The sequence below is a fragment of the Heterodontus francisci genome, chromosome 11 (assembly GCF_036365525.1).
Source record: "Heterodontus francisci isolate sHetFra1 chromosome 11, sHetFra1.hap1, whole genome shotgun sequence".
Lineage (NCBI taxonomy): Eukaryota > Metazoa > Chordata > Chondrichthyes > Heterodontiformes > Heterodontidae > Heterodontus > Heterodontus francisci.
The window spans coordinates 68,874,475-68,890,909 of NC_090381.1; the positions used below are offsets into that span (position 1 = coordinate 68,874,475).

At 40.5% G+C, this 16,435-nt stretch overlaps 1 protein-coding gene across 3 annotated transcripts in view; it reads left to right on the forward strand.

Annotated features, from left to right (window-relative positions):
- Positions 1-16,156, forward strand: part of s100p (S100 calcium binding protein P) — a 59,409-nt gene extending 43,253 nt beyond the window's left edge. The window contains exons 3-5 of one of the 3 annotated variants that reach the window (XM_068042248.1): positions 673-843; positions 2,823-3,018; positions 15,680-16,156. In XM_068042248.1, the coding sequence (XP_067898349.1) occupies positions 673-843; positions 2,823-3,018; positions 15,680-15,967 (655 nt within the window). In that variant the 3' untranslated portion in view covers positions 15,968-16,156. The remainder of the gene's footprint in view (positions 1-672; positions 844-2,822; positions 3,019-15,679) is intronic. The other 2 variants (XM_068042249.1, XM_068042250.1) reach the window with 2 other exon arrangements.
- Positions 16,157-16,435: the final 279 nt, after the last annotated feature.

Genomic DNA, 16,435 nt, shown 5'->3' on the forward strand with positions numbered 1-16,435 from the left:
CCACCTTAACTATTAAAATTAGATGGCCTTCCTTTCACCCTGCATTCTTTGGTGAGGTCACCAGCTGGTGAATCCTGGCACTTGCATCGGGATTGATAACCTATGGATTTTTGGGATCACTGTATATTTGATCTCCTCTGTTTCACTAATTTGTTACTTTCTATTCTACTTTTCCAGTTGTGAGCCAATAATCTTGACTTGCATCGAACACCTGTGACTTAACAGATAATAAAATAAGTACAGAAACCTCCACTGGCCCCAAGCTTTTACTCAAGGAATAGATAAGCAATACTAACTTGGGGGGGCACATTGGCGCAGTGGTTAGCACCGCAGCCTCACAGCTCCAGGGACCCGGGTTCGATTCTGGGTACTGCCTGTGCGGAGTTTGCAAGTTCTCCCTGTGTCTGCGTGGGTTTCCTCCGGGTGCTCCGGTTTCCTCCCACATGCCAAAGACTTGCAGGTTGATAGGTCAATTGGCCATCATAAATTGCCCCTAGTATAGGTAGGTGGTAGGGAAATATATAGGGACAGGTGGGGATGTGATAGGAATACGGGATTAGTGTAGGATTAGTATAAATGGGTTGTTGATGGTCGGCACAGACTCGGTGGGCCGAAGGGCCTGTTTAAGTGCTGTATCTCTAAACTAAACTAACACGTTTGTTTGCATTTCAGAGGCTTTTATAGAAAAATAAGAGCATTTGATGTCCTGGACAAACGGAAAACAGCCACTGCTCTGAAAGCAGGAGAGGATAGGGCCATATTTCTGGGTCTGGGAATGCTGGTGTGTTCAATATTGATTGCCTTCCTTTTGGGAATAAAAATGGCCCAATCACACAAGGAGAGGTACTGGAGAAATATCTATTTTTTGATAGATCTGTATATTGATTTATAGTGTCAGAACTACTCAACATAGTTCTCCAATTTCTGAATCAAATTAGCTAAATTATTATATATTTTTCAATTAAAATTAGGTAACTAAAACATAATGTTGAATAGAGTCAAAAATAGTTTTTATTTCTTCCAAATTTATAAAATGGTTTGCATTACAAATGCTAAAGTGAAGATTAAACAGCATATTTTATTCCACTATGCATGGGCTAGGCATAAAACACTCAAAAAAAATCATCTATATAAAATGTTATATTTGTGAAGTATCATAACGTGAGAATTTTGTTTGCAAAATGACGTCTTAAATCCCATGATAAGCTCAATTCTAGGCCATATTCTTCTACAAAAAAGGACAAAGAGCAATCTGGCCCACTGATATCTCAAGACATCCTATTAATGTAGGCCCTTGGTTTCCCCACAAGGTGACAAAATTGAAGAACTTAATAGTTTCTCCCGCATACCTGCCAGCCAGATTTCTGATCCAGGAAACTGGTGGCACGAACTTTCTCAGGAAATTGAAGCATAAACTTTAGCTACGACTGGGTTTCAGACTTGTGCTTTGAGTTCAGTGTCTAATTATTGGCGTTTACGAAATATGTAATGACAGTTGTTATGACCGAGGTGGGAGGAGTGCACTGTTTTTCTAGTCCCCCTTCTTCACAGGTTACAACGTATATTTAAATTTTTTCCCAATTATCGATATGGTCAATCATAGACGCTATTTTTATCCAAAAATAATATCAACCAACCCTGTTTCTTTAATAAATAACAAAATTATTAGTTTATTATAAAACAAGTCTTAACCAGTAACAAAGCAAAGCATTAACACACAGATTGAAATATAAAAGTTCCCTTTTTCCTTAGCCCCTCAAACACACACACACAGACACAAAAAAAATAGATTTACTCTTTAGAGTTCTATTACAAAAAATGAATACTTTGGCCAAATGTTTGATAATTCTTGAAGAAAAAGAGAAGATATGGAAAGATTTCAGATGTCAGATGTCCTTTGTTTTGGTTTGGGATCCAAAATACGCGTAGACGGCTCTCACTGGGATCTTCCTGGAACAGTTCTTTTCAGGTGGTGTTGAAGATCAGTTTGGGCAAGGTTTCCAGGAGAAATACAGCAACAGGGGTTTCAGGCAGGCTTTGCAGAAGGAATGCCGTATCAATTTCTCTATTTCTTACACTCGCCTCTCAGAGCTTCTCAAAGACATGGAAAAACTGGCAAGCTTTTCCAAGAGCTAGAAAAAGCTGAGTTGGGGTTTGTCCTTGGCAGGTTGATTCTTTAACTCATTTTCAGAACATGTCCATACCCCAACTGCCTGTCCAAACCGAAACCAAAAGCATCTCAGGAGTCAAGCCTCCTGTCCCCTATAAATCTTGACCTGTCTTTTCTCTGTAAGCATCTTCCCCAAGTCAAAAAGCCCCCTGCTGGGTTTTTATCTGAAAACAGGTGCCTTCCAGTAACTGATGTTTACAAGCCAAGTCCAAAAGACCTTCTGACGACCTCTTTTTAAAAAAACACAAAGTTACAGCATCAATGGAATCTTTTTTCAATTTTAAAACACAAATCCTCGTAATTAACAAAAAAAATTGAGTCACTCAAAACAGTTACTTTTTTAAAAAAAACATTGAAAATTCCACTATGACTAGTTCCTTATGAACTAATAAATCCTAAGAATCATCAAGTAAAAGTTTATTTTTAAACTTTTATAGTTTGCCTTGATGGACTTTTAGGAATTATTGGTGTTAGATATCAGGAAAAAAAATGAAATTCATATTGTGAAAGTAATGGAATGGATTTAGATGTATTTACAAAAGGTATTATTGGAATAATAATGCAGCTCTTAAATCTGTATTTTGCTCACTATCAATTAACTTAAAGAAACAAAGACGGTACACTGATATCCAGTTTTATTTGCGTTACTTAGTGTTTGGACAGAGGAATCAAAATGCACTGTTCTTGAAGCAAGAATTACAAACCTCAAAAACTGCAAACACAACTGTGTATCAGATTGTTGGAAATCATCACAGTATTCTTGCATACAGATATATGTTAATCTATCCTCTTCAGGAATGAGAGTTCTGCTACATCACACAGAAGAAACTGTACGCTTTAATTCTGAGGTAGGAAACTATGCTACAGGATCTCATTGTCTTGTTGGTTAAAATGATAATGAGACAACCAAGTGTGGTACCTGTGACAAAGTGGGTGGGTGGGGGGTGGGGGAGAGGTGGTGGTTCGCGGGAAGGGCGATGGTGGTGGTGCAGGGAAGAGATCTGAGCCTGGCAATTATTTGAAGATCAAATCAGAGCAATATTCTGTGTTATGATGTGTATAGATAGATTATTTGCTAGATGTAAAGAGGCATTTTCTCATTTTGTGAATATGCTTACAAATGATAATAAATATGCAATTTTCTAACTTCATGCCTCCAGCACATATCAGAAAGTTTCTGACCATTAATCTTAATGTTTGGAAAATCACACACATTCATCTGAATCTCAAATATATAGACTTTGTGCAAGGTACAACACCAGAAATGCAAAGTTAGAAAGTTATCCCAATATTGCATATGGGGGAAAAATTAAAATGTAGCTTAATGTTTGGATCCATGCGTGTTTTCTTTAATTTAAGTTCCTGAAATGTAGCATAGAATCAACTAGGGATATAACAATTTTTTAACACGCTATTGGTAATCTAAGGATACATTTTGCCAACAGTAAATAAGTAAGACATTTTCTGTCTGCTGTCCACCCCATTTTCTAAAGCCTTATTTAAAAGTGTAAATTGGAGTTCTCTGTCTGTTGTCAGACCCCAATGCAATTTTTGTGTACCAGCTGGCAGGTCCTGCACCATGCATGGCCTGGTGCCAGACATAGAGCGTCCACACCAGTGTCCTTAAAGGAGTCACTGCAGCCACTTTAAGAACAGACAGAATATTTTACTTTCATTCTTGATGAATGAGGAGCAGGAAGAAATTGGGCAGGGAATGGGCAGTTGATCTACAAATGCCAGTTTTCTGCCCACATCCAAAGTGAAAATTACTCCACGGGTGCTATATGCTCTTAGGTCACCACAATCTTTATCTCCACTCCACCACCTGATGGTGACCCTAGTGCCAGCATGAAATTGGTGTTCTTATAGGTTTAGTGCTGTGCTCCACTAGTTACATTGAACAATTTCTGTAAATGTTTGGATTATTGTTTAACAATAACACCATTATGATGCCATTGGCATTCAAGAGCAATATTCAGAGATAAGTGTGTTGTGTTCAATGAGTTAATTGATCCGTGTTTGATTGTGTTTGTCTGTTCACTGATCAATGTTCACTGTACTTAATTGCTTAAGTCTGTGGGTAGAGTTGAGAGTCAATGAATGGAAACCATTGAGAAGGTTCCAGATAAAGAGATTGAGTTCTAGTATAGACAATGTGCTTAAACTTTGTAAGCGCTGAGATATTTTAAAGTACTGTAAATAAACCTGTTGTTGATTTGGAACAAGTGTCATCTCTGCATTGCTCTGAGATAGATCATATATATAAAATGTCCAGCAAACTGGCGAATACGTAACAATGGCTATGAGGATTGTTGAGATAAGTTTAACTTTATCAGCTCCAGAGATATTTCTTTCATCGCTGGGGGATCCTCCTGTGTCCTGGGAGTGATGAATTTTGGCATTCAGGACCTCCTTGCTCACTACAGGGATGAACAGTCCGGATGCAGCAGTGATTCACAAGTGGGTAGTTTTTGCGATTGGAAGCCTGTGACCAGTGGTGTACCACAGGGATCGGTGCTGGAACCCTTGCTGTTTGTAGTGCACATTAATGATTTAGATGTGAATATAGGAGGTATGATCAGTAAGTTCACAGATGACGCAAAAATTAGTGGTGCCGTAAATAGTGAGGAGGAAAGCCTTAGATTACAGGACGATATAGAAGGGTTAGTAAGATGGGCGGAGCAGTAGCAAATGGAATTTAATCCTGAGAAGTGTGAGGTGATGCATTTTGGGTGAACTAACAAGGCAAGGGGATATACAGTGGATAGTAGGACCCTAGGAAGTACAGAGGGTCAGAGAGGCCTTGGTGTACTTGTCCATAGATCACTGAAGGCAGCAGCGCAGGTAGATAAAGTGGTTTGGAAGGCATATGGGAGACTTGCCTTTATGAGTCGAGGCATAGAATATAAGGGAGGTTATGATGGAGCTGTATAAAACGCTAGTTAGGTCACAGCTGGAGTACTGTGTACAGTTCTGGTCACCACACTCTAGGAAGGATGTGATTGCACTGGAGAGGGTGCAGAGCAGATTCACCAGGATGTTGCCTGGGCTGGAGCATTTCAGCTATGAAGAGAGACTGGATAGGCTAGGGTTATTTTCCTTAGAACAGAGAAGGCTGAGGGGGGGACCTGATTGAGGTATACAAAATAATGAGGGGCATAGATATGGTAGTTAGGAAGAAATGTTTTCCCTTAGCGGAGGGGTCAATAACCAGGGGATATAGATTTAAGGTAAGAGGCAGGAGGTTCAGAGGGGATTTGAGGAAATGTTTTTTCACCCAGGTTGGAATCTGGAACACACTGCCTGAAGGGGTGGTAGAGGCAGGAACCCTCACAACATTTAAGAAGTATTTAGATGAGCATGTGAAATGCCATAGCATACAAGGCTATGGGCCAAGTGCTGTAAAATGGGATTAGAACAGCTAGGTGCTTGATGGCCGGCACAGACATGATGGACCGAAGGGTCTGTTTCTGTGCTGTAAAACTCTATGACTCTATGACTCTATGAAAGCGATACTCGTACATTGTCTCGGAGCAGAAGGCCAGTGAATATTTGAGCAGCTCACAGACGATATGTCTACATTTGATACAGTAGTAAGTGCTCTCGAAAAATACTTCAGGCCAAAGAAAAGTGTGATGATTGAACAATATACATTCCACCAGAGATCCCAGGGAAATAATGAGCCCATTAAACAATATGTGGCAGTATTGTGGCATTTGCCTTCTACATGTAAATTTGGCACACTAACCAATGAACAAATTCGTGACCAATTAATTGAAATGACTTCAATTCCATGAATTAGGGAACGTCTCCTCATGAAGGATGATGACTTAACCTTGGAAAAAGCCATGACCTTGGCAGTCCAGATTGAATCTGCCATGTTAGATTCAAATCGGCTACACACACATGCACCCTTAGACTCAGGGTTGCAGACACAGCTTGCCCAATCAGCTTCAGTGCAAGGGTTATGGACAAGAAGCCCTCAGCAACCTCATCAAAATATGTCCCATCAAGGTCATATACCTTTAAAACTTTGCCCTAATTGTGGAAATATGCATCGAGTCACAATGCCAAGTCCAGCTTGAGGGAGAACTCATGCTTAAAGTGGAACCATTTTGCAAAGAGGTGCATGTTGTCAAAGAAAAAGGCTTCATTGTTTCAACAAGTGGGGAAGTCTCTACCTGAGAGTGAGGTACAACATGTATACACCATCACAAAAAGTAAAGCATCAGGTCGTTTTAAGGAGTGCTCAGTTGAGATCGCAGGCATCTCAGTCATTTCTTATCGATGTTGGTGTGAAAGTATTTATTTTGAGTGACAAATTCTACCATCGGTATTTTTCGCAACTCTCTCTCACTTCTCTCAAGCTTATGACAACTCTATCATTCCAGTTTCAGGGACGATCACAGTTCCAGTATGCTACAAAAAATGTCACCCTTGACAGTTTCACTTTCTATGTAGCCAAAGGCCGAATCCTTTATAGGCGTAAACCCTTTCGATAGGCTTAGATTCAAACTGGAAGACCCCACCGGAGCATACAATAATGTGATTGATTTGCAGATTATACACGCCAGTATCCTTCCTTATTTATTGGATTTGGGGCAATTAAGGGGTACTGTCATGTTCCTCGTATTGACAAATCAATTCAACCAGTTTCATAAAATTTGAGATGGCTGCCATTTGCAATCAGTGCTGAAGTGTCACAGGAGCTGAAATGACTAGAAGCAGATGGTATCATTGAGCGAGTCGACTCATCATCGTGGATATCAAATCTAGTCATTGTATAACAAAAAAATGTCAAACTTAGACTATACGTTGACCTTAAGGCAGTCAACAAAGCTATCATACCAGACAAGTATCCACTTCTTACAATCCAAGAACTGTCAGCATCATTTCATGACAAAGCTCGATCTATGACAGAGTTATCTTCAGATACCTCTAGAACAAGAAAGCCGATCTCTTACAGCTTTTGTTACACCATGAAGGTGTGTTTCAGTACCATAGAATACCCTATGGACTATGTTCAGCGCTTACTGTATTCCAGAAGATCGTTTCTTCAGTCTTGTTGGATGTTGAAAGAACGCTCAACCTACTTGATGGCATCGTTGTCCACAGAAGGGACAAAGCAGAACACGATCAACAGTTATCAGCAGTGCTCACTCAACTCGCAAAAATAATTTAACGCTCAACAAGGACAAATGCACATTTGCCCCACCCAAGATTGACTTTCTAGGTTACAGAGTGACAGCAGCTGGAGTAAAGCCTACACACGACAACTCAAAGCCCTTCATGTGCTTCCAACATCTCTAATGTGAAAGAGTTGGCATCGTTCCTCGGTACTACCAACTTATATCATAAATTCGTACCTAAGTATGCAGAGATTGTGGAGCCTCTTTGGAAGCTACTGCATAAAGATCCTCAATGGGAATGGACAATTGCACAGCAAACAGTGTTTGAAACGTTAAAGGCGAAGATAGCATCTCCTCCAGTCCTTGTGCATTTCAGCCCACATGCAGAAACCTATGTCACAACAGATGCATCGGGAACTGCAATTTGAGCTGTACTCCAACAGTCCATTGACGGATGTGAACAACTGATAGCTTATGTGTCAGGCCCGTTGTTGGAAACTGAATGTAAATACTCTACTAGAGAGCGGGAAACACTAACCTGCATCTATGCATGTGAACATCGGCACATGTATCTTTTTGGTAGAAAGTTTATTCTCTGCGCTGATCACCAAGCATTGACTACATTGTTAGCTACATCAGGATCAGGTCATCAACCTCTATTCATTTACAGATGGTCAGATTGCCTTCATCAGTATTAACTTCAAGGTCGGGTATCTTGCAGATTCACACAACCGAGTAGCTGATATGCTTAGCTGCAATACTAATCAAGACAGTGTTAGCGATAGAAAAGTATACTTCGGTGCAAGGGAACCACAATTTAAAGGTGGAGATTGGGTTCGAACCAAATGACCAAATCACGACCACAACCTTGCTTCATCAGTATCAGGTCCAAAGCAGATCTAACGGTTGCTAGATACAAATGCCTATCTGTTGGATGACAACACCAAGTAGAATGTGAGACATTTGATAGGGAGCAGACCAGGATATTTTGAGGATAGTGGGTTATGAGGATACATTTTCTTTTCCTATCAATGATATAGGTCAACCGCTTCATCAAGCTGATCACACGGGATCACAACCACAAATGCGTAAATCTAATCACAGACCGAAGAGACCTTGCTATGCCAAAAATTATTTCTGTACTTAGAGAAATCAGATAAGTTGAACAGTAAGAAATGACTTGATATATATATGCTTGTTGTTCAAAATACTTCAATTTAGAATAATGTCTTTAATCAAAAGGGGAAAAAGATGTCGTGTTCAATGGGTCAGTTGATCTGTGTTTGATTGTGTTGGTCTGTTCACTGATCATTGTTCACTGTGCTTAACTGCCTAAGCCTGCATGTGGAGTTTGAGAGTTAATGTGCGGAAACCATTGAGAAGGTTCCAGATAAAGAGACTCCCTTTGCGACACCCTGGTACACTCCTCCATTACACCCAACACCTCGTCCCCTTCCCACGGCACCTTCCCATGCAGTCGCAGGAGGTGTAATACCTGCCCTTTTACCTCCTCTCTCCTCGCTATCCAAGACCCCAAACACTCCTTTCAGGTGAAGCAGAAATTTACTTGTACTTCTTTCAGTTTAATATTCTGTATTTGCTGCTCGCAATGTGGTCTCCTCTACATTGGGGAGACCAAATGCAGATTGGGTAACTGCTTTGCAGGACACCTTCACTCAGCCTGTAAGCATGACCCGGAGCTTCCGGTTGCTCGCATTTCAACACCCCCCGCTCTCATGCCCACATATCTGTCCTGGGCTTGCTGCAGTGTTGCAGTGACTATCAATGCAAGCTCGAGGAACAGCATCTTATTTACCGATTGGGAATGCTACAGCCTGCCGGACTGAACACTGAGTTCAATAATTTCAGAGCATGACGGGCCCCCCTTTTTATTTTTAGTTATTTTTTTATTTTTTATTTGTTTATTTTATTTTAATTTGTTTCATCATTCATTTTTTTTTACTATGTGCCTGCCCACTTTTTTTTTACTGTTTGTGCTTTGAGCCAGGGCTGTTCATTTTTCTGTCAATTAACACCCTCTCTGCACAAACGCTTTGTCTTTCAGCACACCATTAACATACTGTTTGCCTTTGCTCCATGACCTTCTGGCCAGTTATTCTCTGTGACCCTGTACTATCAGCACATTCCCTTTTGTTATCTCTTGCCCCACCCTCCTTTATTTGCTTAAAATCTATTACGTTTCTAACCTTTGCCAATTCTGACGAAAGGTCACTGACCTGAAACATTAACTCCGCTTCTCTCTCCACAGATGCTGTCAGACCCGCTGAGTATTTCCAGCATTTCTTGTTTTGATTCCAGATAAAGAGACTTGAGTTCTAGTATAGACAATCTGCTGAAATTTTGTAAGCGCTGAGATAGCTTAAAGTATCGTAAATAAACCTGTTGTTGATTTAGAACTAGTGTCATCTCTGCATTGCTCTGAGATAAATCAGATATATAAAATATCTGGCAAACTGGCAAATACATAATAAGGTGGACAGAGAATGTAGTGTTGTGTTTTGAAATTGCAATTGCAGTGTGCATTGTGTATTCTAGAGGCTGCTGTGGAACACACATGCTGGCAAAGGAAAAGTGAAAGTAAAACAGAATAGAGAAGAAGTCTTTCTGTTCAACAGCTTGCTGCTTCTGTCTCAATCTCTGTCTCACATATCTTATAGTAAACTTGGCTAAATCTCACTCCAGTCCTGAGAGACATCACAATGGCAACAAAGTAAAAAGCAAAAGATGGTGAAAAACTGGAAACATTGTTTTTGGGTATGAAAATTTTGGAAGTTTTTTTGTCTACTTTTACAGACAGCATTTTAAGTTGCAGACTGTGTTTGAGTGACACACAGAAAGCTAGTACAGCATATACTCAAACTGATCTCTCCAAAATAACCATCCAATCAAAAATCTTGGATCATTGCAAAGAAGTTTTTTTTTCTGAAAGGAGTGCTATCTCAGATCCTTTATCACTATGTTGCTGATCAGTATGGCATTGTCTATGCCCAACCTATCACATTCTGACATGAATTCAGAGCCATCATCTGTATCCCCACATTGGCAAAAGTGGCTGTGACATTCTGAATGCACGATGGCAGGTTTCGCAATCACAGACAGCGCAAGGAAAAAGGCATTGCTTCTGAACAATGCAGGTGAAGAATTAGAAGATATCTTTGAGACACTTACGTTTGAGCAAATGACTAAGACTCAGCAAAAAATGCGCTGACATCCTTTTTTACGCCCAAGAAAAACATCTTATGAAACCATTGTCTTCTGATGCACTAAGCAAGAAGCAAACGAGACAACTGACTAATATTGCACATGATTGAAGCAACTAGCAATCAGATGTGACTTTGGTAGTGATGTTGAACATGTCGAATGGGAAATCAAAACACAAATAATCGAAGGCTGTCTCTCCAGTCAACTATGTCGAAAAGCACTCAAGAAAGACATAAAGCTTTCAGAGCTGTTGGAGTTAGCAAGATCACAATCACTCTCAGAGTCCAGAGCTACTGAAGTTGAGGCTGCTAATGGTAGCTACAACACTCCAAGTTCAAATCCTTAAACACTATTCATCGCTCACATGCCAGCACACCACTCGCAAAGCAACAACAGCCGTATCAGAAACAGAGCTGCAACTTAGCTAAAGAATGTTTCCACTGTGGTGGTGCTTACCCATACTGGACAGAGGGTCCTGCTACTGGTAAACTATGTAAAGCCTGTGGAAAACCCAACCACTTTGCTCGTGTTTGTTGCTCATCAGAAAAATCAACTACTAAGACCAATACCAGCAGAAGGGTGCCATGTATGCATACCACGGCAAAACGGTGAGAGAATGTAGACAAAGTAGAGGAAGATGACTCTGAACATACTTTTGTCCTCTCTCTCTCAGGCACAGTAAATACCTATGTGTGACTGTCTGTCAATGGCATGGGAGACAAAACATTCAACAAACTTCAGGATTGCCCCATTCTCTGCAAACCAGGGAATATGAAAATTTTCCCTTACAACAGTGACAAACAGCTGAAAATCCTCAGAACATTTGAAATTCCAATCTCATTCAAAGGCACTAGAACAAAAGCTGTATTCTACATCATATCAGGAGAATGTGCCATGCTTATCAGTTTCCACACTGCAACAGATCTGCACATGATTGCAGTCACAAGCATGATTCCTTCACATAACACAAACATTCTCGAACTGTATGCTGATTGCTTCACTGGTATCAGAAAACTGACAGATGTTACATGCAAGCTGCGTGTAGGGTCTAATGTGCTCCCAGTTGCGCAACAACAGCGATGAATACCATTTCATGTCAGGAATCAGACAGAAGGAACTTCAACGCCTACTTGGCCTTGACATTATTGAGAAAGTTGGGGATGAACCTATCCCTTGGGTCTCACCCATACAAGTTGTTAAGAAACCCAACAGCAAGAATCAGATTAGAATCTGCATTGATATGCGGTCAACAAACCAAGCCATACAACGAGAAAGACATGTTACACCAACAACTGATCACGTCATAGAGAAAGTGAATGGTGCTAAACATTTTGCTGAACTTGACCTCAATGCAGGCCACTATAAAATTGATCTTGCAGAAGAATCTCACTCACATCGGTCTTTTCCAGTACAAGAGGCACAATGTTGGAGTCAGCTCAGCAGCTGAGGTACTTCAGCACTTGATTCAATCTGCAATTCAAGGACTTGAAAGCACGCTAAACATCAGTGATGACATTCTCATCTACGGTCGCACTGAAAGTGAACTTGAGATACCCCTACATGCATGCCTACAATGTCTCAGGAATGCAACCTCACCTTGAACAAAGACAATTGCTTGTTCAATAAATTCTTCAGTCATGTGTTCAGTGGTGAAGGAGTATCACCAGATCCACGGAATGTTGAAACCATTGCAAATGCTACAGATCCTACAAATGGCAAGAAGTCCAGAGTCTGCTAGGACTCATCACGTACTGCAGTCACTTCATTCCTGACCTTGCTACACTATCTGCCCCCTACGTGATCTGACAAAAGAGACCACCAATTGGGAACGGACTACATCACACAAACAGGCAGTACACCAGATCAAACAATGCTTGTCAGCAAGTTGCACAAATGCCTATTTCAACCCTGAGAAAACCACCCAGATGGTAGTGGATGCAAGCCCATTTGGCTTAGGCGCAGTTCTTGTACAGAAAGTCAAGACAGGTAAACCCTCAATCATTGTAATGGCAGGCAGATCATTAATGCCCATACAGCAATGTTAATTGCAAACAGAGAGAAGCGCTGTCAATCACATGGGGTACCTTACACTTTCATCTCTACCTATATGGAAGCGAATTTAAAGTAATAACTGATCATAGACCATTAGTGAGCTTGTTCAACAATCCACAGAGCAAACCACCCCACTCAGATAGAACGTGGATACTCAAACTACAAGTGTACAAGTTCCAAGTTGAGTATCAGCCAGGCAAGCTCAACCCAGCGGACTATCTTTTGCGACATCCACTGCCGACAGTCGGTCCTACTAATCATCCCAAAGCTTGATCAGATCTTTGCTTTGTTTGGAATCCCTCAAACAGTAACAAAAATACAATGGACCCCCATTCAACAGCGATGAGTTCAGTAAATGTGCATACTACCTCAGGTTCACTCATAGGAAAATCACACTCCTTTGGCCAAGTGCTAATGGCGATGTTGAGAGATTTATATGAACCTTGAAAAAAGTGATATGTGCAGCTACACTGAGAACAAGTCATGGAAGCAAGAGTCATATCACTTTCTTTGTTATTACAGAGTGACTCCTCACGTGACTACTGGAAAACCTCCAGCTACACTCATCTTTGCACATCCTATGCACACACATCTACCTGAGCTATTCCTGTGGAGCTAATGACCAACATGCATGCGAACGTGATCAAGAACAGAAGGATCAAATGAAAGAAAATGCAGAGAGAAACATGAAATTTAGAGCTATAGCACTAAAGCCAGGAGATGAAGTACTTGAGAAACATGATGGTCATGTTGGAAAACAAATAACCCCTTATGATATCCAACATAAAAGGATCAATGATCATTGATAAGCGCGGTTCACAAATCATCACAAGAGACGCGTCATTCTTCAAAACACCAAAAACACCACTTGCAAGCAATGAATCTGATTCCTATGTCAACACCTCAGATGAAGAACAAGTCAAGTGAGAGTCTACATCTGATGTCAGATAATATCATACTCGTGACTATCTAAGTGACTATGTTACGAAGTAAACTATTTATGGATAAGTTTATTGTTTGCATTTTTTGAAACAAACCATTGAAATATGCTATGTCTCCCATTTTATTAAGAAGGGGAGGGATGTAATGTTGCAGTGTTTTGAAATTGCAATTGCATTGTGAATTGTACACTTTGTAGACTGCTGTAGAACACACACGCTAGCAAAGGCAAAGCAAAACAGAATAAGAAGGCTTTGTGTTCAACACCTTGCTGCTTCTGTCTCAATCTCTGTCTCACATATCTTATACAACACTCGGCTAAATCTCACTCCAGTCCCAAGAGACATCACAGAGAACTCAAATCTTAAAGACAAAAGGCAGTAAAATTGTTTTGGTTAAAACTATACTTTACATTGCCCATTTCCAGCCTGGGAAGCCAGGAGTTGAAAATTGAGGAAGAGAAACTCGATGACCCTTTGGATGCTGAACGCCTGCCTGATGCAATTTTCAGGGGTACCAGTATATGGGAAAACAGGATGCTTACCTGTTTCTGACGGGATGCTGTTCAAGTATCTCATCAGGATGGTATACCATAATGGGACAACAATTGCAATTTTAAAGTACAAATGGACTGAGCATGTACCAGACAGTAAGAGGCCCAACTTGTGGCGGCTACTGCATAAAGAGCCCAAACTTGTTTTCTTTTCTTTTTTGTGGGACTAGGAGCGTGGCTCCACAAAATACTGAAGTCCGTTGTGAGCCTGTCCTTGCCCCCCACATTCACCTACCCCAGGATCTGATTTCCTCTGTTATGACCAAGGTGGGAGCAATACACTGTCAATTCAATCCCATTACTCCACAGGTCATAGCATATTATTAAAGTTTACCCACCTACCAGAAATTAGCCAAATTAAACACTTTATTGAACCCCAGAATAAAACAGACCAAACCAGGTATCTTTCAAAAAAAACTAATTAACTATTTATTAATAAATTAAATCTTAAACAATATTGAGATAAATCTATGTCTAAAGACCTTATAACTTCTTATTTATCCTAACCTTCATACACATACACATACATTCAAAAACCAACGGTTAACTGGTTTCAATAAAATTAGAGTTGTTTCTTAGGAATAAATGAATCACTGGGCAGTAAGTCTTTGTGGGTTACAGTCGCTGTTTTGTGAGATATCCCAGAGCCGAACAGTCAGATGCCACTCGAAGTCTCCAGGCAAATTCGATGAACAGTCTTTAATGGATAGGCCTTCAAAGCACTTTGGTTTCAGCAGGCGTCACACAGTACTTTCAGCAAGGAGTATAGCAACAGGTCTATTTGGATTTTTAAATTGGCAGTCTTTCAGTAGAAACTTCACTCTAACCATGCAAATGTTCTTTACTAGGGTTTTTTCCCTCTTTAAGCAATACACAGCCGTTAGTTCAATGTAAATTTTCTGCTAGGAGAGAAAGATCCTTCCTTCAGTGAGCACGCTTCGCTGGTCTCCAGATCAGACTGGTTTTAGCCGGTCTATATACACAGTTAACTGATACATTGCAGCAGGTGGCCCTCTCTCTCTCTCCTGCTCTTTCCTAGGAAACAGGCTTGCTGCTGGCACATTATGCCCAGGGAATCCAAAAGTCTCTCTCTGCCTTAAAGGCACACAGCCACCCTTAGTTTTAAAACAGAGGAGAAAAAAAACTACACTTCCATGACACCTCTTAGACCTAATCAGCCAACTGGCTCAGCATAGGAATGGGAGCAAGGAGTGGGGCTAGCTGAGTTGCTCCTGCAGAGAGCTGATGGGCTGAATGGCCTCCTTTTGAGTTATAACCATTGTATCATTTCATGTTTCTATAATTTGCTGCCCCAACACAACTGGCAAACTGTAGCAGAGCACTCATTTTGCTCCCGTAGCTCGCCGACTACATTCAACTGAGACCCAAATCTGAAAATGGTTCAGGCCTCCCAATGTCAGCTTTGGGCAGGTGACAAGGCCACTTTACTAACGTCACATTCATTTTGGAATGTAGGACAACACTGTAGTAAGTAATTCTTCAGTGGGAAATGATACATACTGTTCTAAACTGTCTTAACTTAGTTGCTCTGAATCATCATGCTGAGTGATCTAAACTCACACGATAAAAATGAATCATCTTTTTGTTTTTCAGTGCTTCTGTGCTGCAAAGTGTATGAAGAATCATTCAGAAACTGAAAAGCTAATAGCTTCTATTACAGAAAACATCACACAATTCCAGTCTATCTATTTTCCTTGTTACTATGACCCAGAAGGACGACAAAGGAATGTTCTCTTGACAAGGCTTGATGTGTCGAATGCTTTGTTCCATTCATTGCTCTGGCCTTCTTGTATGTTTCTTGGTGGAACTGTAATTGTTGTCATGGTGAAACTGACACAGTATCTGTCTCTGCTCAGTGAACAATCACGGATAAGAAAATGAGAAGAATGGAAAAAATAGCCAATTCTCACCAAAGTTCCTTAAGAATTGACATATATTATGTCAAAATGATTACATATCTCTGTAACACGTTTTCATATATAGCTTACGAGAATGTCTGTGCATATTAAATATCTCCGTAAACAATGCAAAATGCCCTCTGAATACCTCCATAATTAAACAATGACTCAGCAGTGTGTTACTAATAATTAGCACATAGATAACTATAATCACAAATTCTGATTAGCCTAAACAACAAAACACAATAAACAGTCACATTCTTAGAATGAGTGCAGCAGATGAAAGCAGTGCCTGAAAACACTTACATAATTATTGGCATTAACTTTTATCCCATCTGTTTACTTAAGGTTATCATGGGCCGGGATTTTATCCGGGCAATGGGGGTCTTGGCCACTGTCAAAAGCACTGGCGAAGACCCTGCATCGCCTCATCTGGGGAAGGCCCACCGGA